The 11,689-nt window shown below is 33.8% G+C and overlaps 1 protein-coding gene across 6 annotated transcripts in view; it reads right to left on the reverse strand.

Annotated features, from left to right (window-relative positions):
* The window catches only part of LOC123012115 (adenylate cyclase type 10-like), a 33,620-nt gene extending 23,941 nt beyond the window's left edge, over positions 1-9,679 (reverse strand). The window contains exons 1-22 of one of the 6 annotated variants that reach the window (XM_044409922.1): positions 9,363-9,679; positions 9,056-9,313; positions 8,734-9,009; positions 8,311-8,685; positions 8,042-8,261; positions 7,799-7,995; positions 7,520-7,754; positions 7,228-7,474; positions 6,933-7,175; positions 6,612-6,883; positions 6,410-6,562; positions 6,239-6,353; positions 5,707-5,974; positions 5,513-5,659; positions 5,248-5,459; positions 4,378-5,199; positions 4,069-4,325; positions 1,483-1,685; positions 1,270-1,435; positions 967-1,221; positions 782-914; positions 533-728 (exon numbers count right to left, since the gene is read on the reverse strand). In XM_044409922.1, coding sequence (XP_044265857.1) covers positions 585-728; positions 782-914; positions 967-1,221; positions 1,270-1,435; positions 1,483-1,685; positions 4,069-4,325; positions 4,378-5,199; positions 5,248-5,459; positions 5,513-5,659; positions 5,707-5,974; positions 6,239-6,353; positions 6,410-6,562; positions 6,612-6,883; positions 6,933-7,175; positions 7,228-7,474; positions 7,520-7,754; positions 7,799-7,995; positions 8,042-8,261; positions 8,311-8,685; positions 8,734-9,009; positions 9,056-9,313; positions 9,363-9,375 — 5,211 coding nt within the window. In that variant the 5' untranslated portion in view covers positions 9,376-9,679 and the 3' untranslated portion in view covers positions 533-584. Of the gene's footprint in view, positions 1-532; positions 729-775; positions 915-966; positions 1,232-1,269; positions 1,436-1,482; positions 1,686-4,068; positions 4,326-4,377; positions 5,200-5,247; positions 5,460-5,512; positions 5,660-5,706; positions 5,975-6,238; positions 6,354-6,409; positions 6,563-6,611; positions 6,884-6,932; positions 7,176-7,227; positions 7,475-7,519; positions 7,755-7,798; positions 7,996-8,041; positions 8,262-8,310; positions 8,686-8,733; positions 9,010-9,055; positions 9,314-9,362 lie in introns of those variants that run through there. The other 5 variants (XM_044409921.1, XM_044409920.1, XR_006413188.1 and 2 more) reach the window with 5 other exon arrangements.
* Between the last annotated feature and the right edge of the window lie 2,010 nt (positions 9,680-11,689).

An 11,689-nucleotide genomic window follows, 5' to 3' on the forward strand; every position in this document is an offset into this window, starting at 1 on the left:
TTTCTCGACGAGTTTAGTGACGCATCCCTTATATTTCAGAATCCTTAAATAAGTTGAGTTAATTTGGTTTCTTAAAATATCTACGCAATCATTATAATTTATAATCATTTTGAATGTACAAACACCCAATACGTAATGAAACAGACAATGTGTACAGTTGGAGACAAAATACTTTGGTCGTCACATTTCTGACACTTTAATGTAATTCAAGCTTTAATGAATTTTTTTTAATGACTATTTCAAATTAATGACAGCTATTATATCTTTCTATCAAAAATATGTGCAACTTGTCAACTATGATTGACAGTAGCTAAAAATAAGGTTAACAGTCCTAAAGCATGCTTTACAATTTAATGTCACTCAAGTGACATTGACGACCAAAGTATTTTGTCTTCAACTGTAATACGTAAATAAAAAAGTGCGCAATTAAAAAAAGCCTCAGTTTAATAAATTCAGTTTCTAGTATTGAAAAAATGTTAATTCCTTATTAAAATAAATATAAGTGAAAAAACAAGACGTGATATGGATTTATGTATACATTAATCCAACAATATTTTAGTATTAAAAAAAAACACTTCAAATTTTTATTCGAACAGTGGAGTCGGTAATGTGAAATATCCTAAGGTTTCACCAGAAATTTCTATTTCTTGAAAATCAAGCACATTATCGGCTTCTGAATGTTCTTTCCAAAAATCAATAGCATTAGCTTGCAGTGTCTTATTCCAAGCCTAATTCATTGATTCATTTGATTTAATGTTTATTTGCATGCCCTTACCTTTACGGAATGTTCAATCCATCCTTCTTCTAAAGAATTTGTATATTTGAGAGCGTAATTACTCGCTTTGGTTAACATATCAACGACATTAGAATCATTCTTCTTGATATACTTGAAATAAGCTTTCAGATGACAGAACCTTTAAAAATACAATTTCTCATTAATTTGTTAATATTGGTCCGTTCCCCCACCTCGGTATGAGAATCTTCACCGTTTTGGCAAACTTCTCAACAATTCTCAACAACGCCTTTATCTCATTTTCCGTGCTGACAATCGCTTTAATATTGCGTCTATCTAATTTATTCACAAAATACAGCAACAACCCTTCCAACAAATACAATGCCGTTATTTTATTCGCCAGTGAATCTCTTTCAGAGAACACCATAAAATCAGGAATTTTGAGACACCAAATAGATGCAGCTTCCCACTTTTCATTTCTAATGCACCTTCCAAATCCTGATACTTGCCAAAGTTTTACACAAATTTCGACTTACCACAACCACATTACGGTAAAGAATCGTCTTCTCGCATCCGAGTCTCTAACAGTCACCCAGTTTTCACCTTCAAGTTGATAGAAATGTTCACATACGTGGTATGGAACCAATGTGTACCCCGTTTCAAGTTGTAAACCAATACAAATGGCGTAATACCATATTTTTCCTACTAAAATAATAGAAAACACTTATTTGTAAGCATTATTGCTGAACCTGAGTTATCTGTATCGTCCTCGGCAAAATAATTAAGCTCTTGAAGAACAGAAAACGCATTAACAAAGTGTTTTCCCATAATAAGGCACTGAATCAAAGTTGGAAGCAAGGGAAGAATCACTCTGACGGCGCGAACTGAAGAACACAATCTCAGGACGATGTAACCCAAATGGATGGCTTTTTCCAAATTTGCCAAAAAAACTCTTAACAAACAATAAATAAAAATTATTTAATTTAAGCGCAAAGCTTATAAAAAAATGGTTCTTTTGGGCTTATTTCACAATACACATTACGTGTGTTGTACTATAATTGTCAAATGACAACATACAGGCTGTCCCAGCGAGTTGAATAAGTCTATTAGTAACCTTTTAATGGTAAAATAGAAAAAATGTGTAGGACATTGATAGATACTAATCTAGTGCATCACCAAAAATTATTTTTAACCATATAGCATGTCCCAAAAATAAGTTACGATGCAAACTTATGTTTTTTTAAATGAAACACCATATGTTTCTTTGCATTTTTGGATGTAGCCTTTTAAAACAATGTTTTTACGCTAAACTTTGATTAGTCGATTTCGCTTAGTTTGAGAAATAAGACGTTTTTTTTTCAAGAAAACATGCACTTTTTAAAAATTTATTACACAAAAACTAAGACAGCTAGAACAAATTTTGCAAATAAGAAAGTGCAGAATTTAAAGCTGTAGCAATTTTTAGTGTTTTGCATTTGTAAAGATTAATAAATTAAGAAGTTTGTTAAAAGTTAAATAACTTAAAAAATTTAAATAAAACAATATTTTTTATTTTTGCATCTAATAGATTGATAAATTGTCTATCAAAAAAATAAACTTTTAATATCTAGAACTGATAAATGAAAAGATATTTAACATTCAATATTAATTGTAGCAATATTTGAGCATTGTTGATACTATGGCAACCATAGTAATTCCACCACCAATCACTTATCCCTTGATTTATCCAAAGATTGTAAAAGTCGTTATAAATACTGAAATTCGAATTATTTTGTTGTAAAAATAAAGAATAATTGATTCAGTTTAACACAAATGTGATTATTAAGTGATATTTCTTCCATCTCTTGTGCAACTGTGCACTTTTTGGCTACTGAAACAATAGTAATTATTTTTTTTAATGTATTACGTTAAATATCTTTTTAGTTATTGATTATAAACACCTAAAAGTAAATTTTAATTTTAGAAAGGCAATTTAATAATCTTCTAAATGCAAAAACAATAAATAGGGTGTTCCATTTTAATTTTTAAAGTTATTGTACTTTCAACAAACGCCTTCATTTTTTTATCTTTGCAAATGCAACGCACTAAAAAAATGTTACAACCTTATAGCTTGTACCTTTTTCTTTGAGTAGTAGGTAAAATATTTCTAGATATCTTAGTTTTTGTGTAATAAATTTTTAAAAAGTGCATGTTATAACGTCTTATTTTCAAAACTAAGCAAAATCGACCAATAAAAGTTTAGCTTAAAAAAATTGTTAAAAATCTACATCCAAAAACGCTAAGAAAAATATGGTGTTTCATTTAAAAAACACAAGATTGTTTTTTAACTTATTTTTGAGACACGCTGTATAGTTGAAAATAAATTTAGGCAATGGACTAGATTAGTATACTCGTTTTCATATTAATGTGCATCGAAGTAGTCGTTGAATCATTTAAGGTGGCAACCATGCGAAAATTCAAACAATCCTAAACTCAATCTTCCCTAAAAATATTTTTTTTCAAATAAATGTGTACCCCATATAGCAAAAAATAGTTAAAATTAACAACGTAATCAACATAGGATAGCAAACATAAAGATTTTTTTCATTATTGATGTGATTAAATTTGTTTTGAATGACATTAATGACTCTTTTTGTGTAAATCGGACTTTAAATTAAAGATTCATTTAGACTTCTACAACCTACTTGATGCACATTAATATGAAAAGGAGTATATCTATCAATGTCCTATATACAGGGCGCCAGAACTCGCGCCTCAGAGAAAAGTAAGGTAAGATACCAGGAACATGAAAAAATGTTTAAAAAATTCTATCTGTCAAAAAATTTTAACATTTATTTTTTCACATTTGACATTTTTTTATATCTATTTAAGGATACTGATGATCTTGTATATGTTTTTTTTTTACAATTATTTAGTAAAGGAACAAAAATTTTGCCAATAAAAGCCACAAATAACATTGAACAGAGTTACAATTTGGGATACAGCTTCCTCGTTTCCTCTTTTAATAGCCTATAGCAAAAAAACTTGGAAAATTATTTTTCCAACAGAAATAATTAGAGTCAAAGTGCAAACTTTAAACCCTCATAACTTCGAAATTTTTATAGATAAAATTTTTTTAACATTTTTTCCATGTTCCTGGAATCTTACTTTATATGGCACCCTGTATATATTTTTTCAATTTGACTATTTAAAGGTCACTAATGGACTTTTTCAACTCACTGGGACAACCTGTATATTTTTTTATTTGCCTTAAAATTTTGAATTCATCCACGGATGACAATACTTTCTGAGCGTTACCCACTTACTCTTGCTTAAACATTAAATTATTTTTTTACCTTGAAGTGAAGATCACACAATACAGTTTGCACACGCACTTGATATCTTCAGCTTCGATTGAAGCTCTTTTCAAATGGCAAAATCTCAAAGCGTGTACTTCTAAAGCAACACATAAGTTCCATTTATGAAAATATTGAGCAACGTATATCATATTTGCACAAGCCGTACAAATCACGCGGAAATCGCTGAAAGATTCTAAGGATTTGGTCAAACTCCAAGCTGCAGCCATTTCGGCATTCTTCCACTGCTCTTTAATCTAAAGATTAAAATGTGAATACCTACAAGTACTTAATTTTTCATTTGAAAACCATAAATAGAGTGCAGAGATGCGACAAACACTCCGAAAGATTATTAGCAAAGATAGTTTCCCAGTGATCCAAATTTTTCGTCAGAGATTTAGGAAAAAAATAAAAACCAAAAAGCTGTTTGACTTTGTGAGCATACAGCTTCAAATGCTTGTTTAGCCCTTTTGGAAACGTTATCCCGTATTCGTTTAAGGATAAATGGAAACTCAACAAGGCTTCGTCCAAGTGTCCAAGTTCTAATCGAGAATAACCAATCAGACTGTAGATTTTAGCACGGACTAGTGACAACTTCCACATGTTCACAGATCGTTCTTTTGCTTTCTCTCTCAATACGTCCAAGGATTCGTCCAAAATAGACATAGCAAGAGGAAGATTTGAAGCAATTATGCAAACTTGTGCATATTCCAGCATCGCCTCTATCACCTTACCCAAATCTCCCGCCCCCTTGCAGTGCTCAATCAACTGGGCATAAGTAGTGCTCAAAATCAGATTACACTGACAATCTGTAAAATCCTCCGATGAGAAGGCTTTCGTCAAAGAAAAACTGTTTTTCAGTTTTTTGATTATGGAAAACCCAAAAAGCGCATCCTGGGATTTCTCCTCCCTCACTTCCCCAAGAATTTGGCTAGGCATAGACCCCATCGACCCCGCTATCGAATCAAACCGTGATCGGGATCTTCGGCTATGAAAACTTTGGTAACTTTGACTGTGTAAGCTTCCAGAACGTTGAGACATGCTGTGAGTTGATGCTCGACGACTACCATCTTCCCACGAAGTTATACCCGAAAAATTTTTCTTTTGTTTATCTCTGGCTCTGATAAAGTCCTAATAGAGTTATATGTTATTGCCAAAAGACACTAAGCTCTTCCTGACCTTGTCGTGATAGGCGCCCAAAATTTTATGGAAAAAACCACCGCCACAAGATGTACACTTTCGAGTTTCTCGCTCTAGAAACCTGATAGCACGTTGATGAAATTCTTTCTTTTGGTTATCAGTTAACAAGTTATAAGTTATATCACGAAACAGCGATGACCGGAATTGTAAATAACCACACGACGCGTATTTGGGAAGATCTGTGCACTCGTCTGAAACACAAATTTATCGTAAAAAACTTTACCAAGCAGAGAAAGTACAATACCATCAATTTTTACACCTCTACAGTCACATTTCAAACGCATATCGTCATCGGGATTCAACAATTTTTCTTTGAAAACCTTTGTTCCGCCTTCCACAAAATCGCCTTTAGCGCATGAAAGGACTCTAATTTCAAAAAGTTTTTGAACGGCTACAATTTTACTCTTCAACAGTTGGTATAGTCAAGTAAAAATTAACCTTGAGCTGCTTTTCGTTTATCTGTCGCCGACATTACATACAAAAGCATATCCCTAAGAAACTGATTGCCCAAAGTTGCACTACACTTGACTAACAGCTGTTCGAAAAAATTAAGCGAATCGAAAGTTTTTAGGATCATCGCATCCATAGAAAGCTCCATTTCTTCGTCCGCAACATGAAAGGTTGGGGAAATTATACAAATGGGGACTTTACCTCCCCTTGAAATCGCTTCCATTTCTTCCCTTACAGTAACATTGAGATGACTGTCCTAACAGTAAAAAAATCACTATAATTTCCTAAATACGACAGGCAAATTAACATATTTCCAAAAAATCAGAACATGAATAAAAATGATCAGGTAAAGGATTCAATTTTAAATCAGAGAATACACTACAATAAAAATTCCATTGGAAATAGTGAGAAAAACAATATTTTTCTTATCTTTCCTAGAGGAATTTATTCTAACCATTCGCTAATCAAAATTTATCGTGATTGTTTCCATTCATCTTATAATTTTTCGTAATTCAATTACCCGACAGCTGTCGATGTATCTTTTCCAACTGTCTTCCTCTGCACTCAGTGAATCTACAGACGGTCGCCTTTCTTCCATAATATGTTGCCATTTCCGTGTTTGATCTTTAGTTAATCTATAATATCAAAATAATCCCAACTATTGCTTTATAACTCAAAAAGTTGAATTAACCTTGCCATCATATACAAAGGGGGACAAACTAATCCGAGATCGTTAATTTCTCTAAGAGTGGCTTTCAAAATATACAGTCCTTCATCTTGTATCAAACTAATTAAAAAACTTTCAACCCAACCAGGATTACCGTTACTCCTGATCTGTATCGCGCTACAAATCGACTTTATTTCACAATTTAACATTCCTTTAATACAGTTACTTTTCTAGTTCTGGTGATATTGCGTAAACACCCAAAATTTGACAAGCAAGCGCTCCTAGATTCCATCTTTGTACAGGAAGAAGTTGAACGTGTTTCACTCTGGGATCTTCAACAATTTTTTGAGATACTGCTTCTTTTACTGACCTCTCACGCCCCATAGTTGCCACCATGAATATGAATCTAATATCAAAAAAGAGGTCAAAGATATCGGAAGACTCAACATCCATAAAATCAAGATTGTCTATCGCAACCAACCATACAGTCGTAAAACACTATAAAGTTGGTGTAGTTCTCAATTGACTTAATATGTTGATATCTTACGAAATAACACAATTGTTTAATCATCTTTTGTAATGCTACTTTTCTCGCTTGTTCATTTAGTGACATATAAAGATCTGAAACTTTAAAATTAACATCGAAAACACTATTCAAAACACAGATTAATTCAGGGACTTGTATCTTCTTCAGCTTATCCAGTAGTATCTGCTCTTTCTGCTGTATCGTTTTACTTTTAGTTATAGACAGTGGAGGGCCAAATATTAGCTTCACACATTGATACGGTATCTTGAAAACAATGTTATCGAGTATGATTGTACGGAAAATTGTGAGTTCTTACATGCTGGTCTGACTCTGTCAGTACTACTTTACTAACTGGTATATTTGATGGTGTTATATAAACAAGCTCATCTAAAAGTCGCGTTTTACCTTGCCGGGCATCACCCGAGATCAGTAACATTTTGTATTGTTGTTCTTTAATATCGGTCGCATTCACACAATTATCCAACAATTGTTTAAATAACTTAATTTTGCGTTCTCGTCCCAACAAGGGACATGCATCGACTTTATTAACATTATCATGATCTCTAAAATGCAGTTTTATACCAAAAAAATTTACAAGAGAATATTACATTTCCACTTCCCTAAACTCGTAAACCGGTCCAGGATGAGATATTCCTTTCAAGTGCTTATGTGGTTGCAAAATGAAATGGTTCGATTCTAGTTTACTATGAAGAAACGTTTCTCTATCACAGGTAACTTTTCCTTGGTAAGCAACCATCAAGCGAGCTGCTTTATTCACAATAAGACTGATAACTGTATATTCTCGACGAAGAGAGTGGCCGAAGACTCCACAGTAAGTTTTACCTGTAAGTACTTTGTAACTTTTGTACAATTTTCAAAATAAACACCTGTAGTAACACCAATTGAAGTTGACAAAACACCAGGAAGTTTATCGATTGCGTCATGACATTGTCTAGCGCATCTCAAAGCAACTTGGCATTCCAGCTCGTGTTTGAGACCACGTAGGCCAAATATGACAACAAACATTAAATCTTTATCGAAAAGCGAGACTTTATTCACACAGCCTTTCATCTTATCGACTACGCTATAGGAATTTGTAAATTTTGTGATATGTTGAAATGAAAGTAAACCTGCAAACAGTTTTGTATGTTCGATCAGCCAAAATAACGGTCTGTTCAGTTTCAAGTTTGTAAGAAATGACGTTGATGAAAACTATAACGGCTTGACGCATTTCAGTAAGATATTCGAAAGGTTCGTCCATATCAATACTCTTCATCACTGGAGCGATAATAAAGCGCCTTAAGGCTTCTTTGATTTGAAGTCTGACAGCTAGATTCACTGCTGGTCGCACTGATCATTTTTATTATAAATTAATGTATGACTTATTACAAAAACATACAAGAGAATTCGTCCAGTGCCCCTTCTTGTGTTATTTCACTCAAAACGTCGGTATCTGTAGAATCTTCATCTTGACTTATTATATCGTCAGCCCGATCATCATCGGGTTGTTGGCGGACATTTTTCTGAACACTTCGCCAATTTGGACCAACTCCTACAATTCTCATATGGATGTTGTCACGCATCTCTTCGGAAAGATATTCATTGGGATTGACATAATACCAGGCTGCTGGTGCGACGACAATATCACCAGCACTGCTAATGCTTTCGGCAGCCTTAACGTCCCATATGGGTTGACCAACAACCACATAATGGGAGTTGGTTGAATCACCAATCAAAGCAAATGTCACCAAACCGGCAGAAATAGCTAATTTCACTACCACCAAAATTAATGATTCGACTGTGCAAAATTAAGCATAATTACCACGGATGGCAACACCGACGTCAGTCATGTATGAACCGTAATTTTTTTGAATGACTAGAGCACAGTCCAAGGCCTCATGGACGGCGTCTCGCATAGTTTCAGTGTCCGATGTCTTAAAAATAGCAAGAAAAGCGTCTCCGGAAAATTTCAAAACGTCGCCATTGTGCGACATGACCTCCTGGACCATGGAACCCAAGTATTTGTTCAACACTTGAGTCATCCTAGATGGACCAGCAACACCAGTTTTAGTGTACTTTTCACACAGTTCAGTAAAGCCTTCAAAGATCAAGTGAAATTTTGCAAAGTATAGCCGACTAATTACCGGAAACATCACCAAAGAGGAAACAAGCATCGTACTTCCGATGTCTATAATCGTCAACATTGTAAATTACTTCGTCGGGGACAAGAGACGCCATAACTTTTGTTTGGCGATCGTCGATAGAGTCCACTACATTCTTTGATTTTTTTCCAAGTAAGCCTGATTGGTATGAACGACCGTCTTTACGGACTTCTAAATCAGAGTCTCGACGACCACTTGTTCTCATTGCCCAGATAAATTCCTCCTGCCCCAACTGATTCACTAGAAGAGACTTTTAGAGAAAATTCTTTGCCTGCCGCGAGAAACTCACATCCTTCCATCATCTTGACTGATTTTTTATGTGAAAATTTCTACAAAGTAAAAAAATATTGCCAAAAATTGACAATGGATAAAAAACTCTATAAAATGTCAGGAACAAAGATAATTAAAGGTGTTTTAACAAAACTCAGTGGTCATAGATACAGTCGCATTCAAAATATTTTGATCGTCACCGTCACTAAAAACCGTCGTCTGCGTTGATTGACAGTAAATCAACGCAGAGGACGCTAAAAACTATTAGTAAAAAGGACTAGAGTTCCTATATAGGAGAAAATCAGCAAAGTAGCTGACCTCTGGTGTCTGGCTTGGAACTATCCAAATGGGGAAAATATATTTTGACAATATCAGTTTTCCATTTTTGTCAGTTTGACAAGTCAATGTAAATGTGAGTACTTGCTAGTGTTTTTCCTTCCCACTTCATTGCAGAAACTGTGTGGGAGGGTCTATTTCGATGCATTATTTCTAAAATGAAGATTTCAACTTTTGGCATTATTTTAAATAAAAAATACTCCTACAAAACGTTAGGTGACAGATTAAATAAAACTTTTAAGTTGTCACAAAATTCCGCCAAAAAGTTGCCTCACCGTCGTCTAAGCTACGCGCCAAAATTAGGAAAAAGAGACATCTGGCACATCAACTGTAAACTAATTAAATGGGGAAAACATTGATGTTTTAGTTCCATCTATTGGCGGCTGATTTTCTCCTATTAAAAGAGTTGGGAATGTCAGTTTTCTAATTTTTCATTTATATACGTCGGCTGACGCATAATAACAATAAATTGGGGTACAAATCAGTGGCGTTTTGGTAAAATTTCACATAAAGTCAGATAAATTTGTCAAATAAAAATTGACCTCTGTCCTCGGTCATTCTGACCAATTCTGTTGTGTCCTATTGTGTTAATACATAAAGAAACTGAGTAGTTTTTTGTACCACCTTGCCCCAATGCTCGAGACAGTGTAAGACAAGTGGAACCTCTTTAAAACTCGCTATAAATGGAGGGTGGGTCCCAAAAGTAAGATTTATCAAAAACGAAGGTGAAGCTTTTAACAACAAGATCAAGGAGTTATTATTCGGTTGTTTGGAGTATTGTATTTTATCAGGTCAGGTCAGGTCTAATTTTGTAAGTTTCAGGTTTTAACAGGTTTTCTGGAGACACTATCAAGTTTTTATTACTCATTCTAAATTGTGCATGCAGCAATAGTTTTACTTTAGTGTGTATTTTTGTTCACATAGTTTTTTCCTGTCTGGCCACATCTCAGTGTTTATTTATCTCCTACGTCCCTGACTAAATCTGACGTAAAATTATTCAAATTGTCAATGGGACAAAATTTATAACCTTAAAATAATTTTTGAAACAAACTTGACATTAGTTGCGACGAAAAATTTTAATGAAAAAAGAGAGAACGTATATACCTTATCCACATAATACAAAATTGGCTTGGTTTGACGTTCAGTGTCCCAGCTCTTCAAATATAGGAACTCTAAAAAGGACTAATCTTCATTTTTTTAGTAACCTGTATTAGTAACAATACAAAAATTTTAGTAAATATTTTTATTTGTTCCTTTGACTTTGATTTTATTCTCTTCAGCGATACCTAATAATGATGTCAATACTTTGCTTTGGTCTAGTGAAATATTTTTTTTTATATCTTTTTTTTTATACACAAACATTATTTGTGCATTACATTTTTTTTCATTTCGATTTCATTCCGAAAATTTTTAAAAATATATGTATACTTACAAAGGATCGTAGAATACGTGGTTTGGAAATGTTTGACTTCAGGGATGTGTTTAGACTAGTTAAAAGGTAAACATACTGAATGTCAACGGTTTTTGGAGGTGAGCGAGGCGAATGGGGGTTACAATAAGAAAGTGTCGTTTTATGGTTTCTCATTCATATTTCGAAAACGGAGCGTTTTACGAAAAAAATTGTTATGTTCAAAATTGAAACTTATAGAATTTCCTACAAGACGGTTGTTTCTTTTTTTTGGATCGCACGCAAACAATTTTTTTGAGTTACTTTGGATCACGATGCCTAAGTTCTAAGTTTACGGCAAAAGTGGTAGCAGCTTAATGTTGGTTGTACATAGATTGTAAATTGTGCTGTAGGCTTCTGCAGTTTGTACAAAAGTCTTTTCATTCCTCCTTCTAGAAGGTGAGGTTATGTTTCACTTCTTGATTGAAAATGTTCAGATTTGAAGAAAATTTTGACTTCCATATTCTCACTGCTAATTAATGTTGTGTTTGCAGACACACAGGATGGCTAAAACACTAACATCCCTATTCCTGTTTTGAGGTTTAAAATTTTATTTCCCAGGC

Source organism: Tribolium madens, unplaced genomic scaffold (assembly GCF_015345945.1).
Source record: "Tribolium madens isolate multiple individuals breed KSU strain unplaced genomic scaffold, Tmad_KSU_1.1 Scaffold_91;HRSCAF=231;Tcas5.2_LG7, whole genome shotgun sequence".
Taxonomy (NCBI): domain Eukaryota; kingdom Metazoa; phylum Arthropoda; class Insecta; order Coleoptera; family Tenebrionidae; genus Tribolium; species Tribolium madens.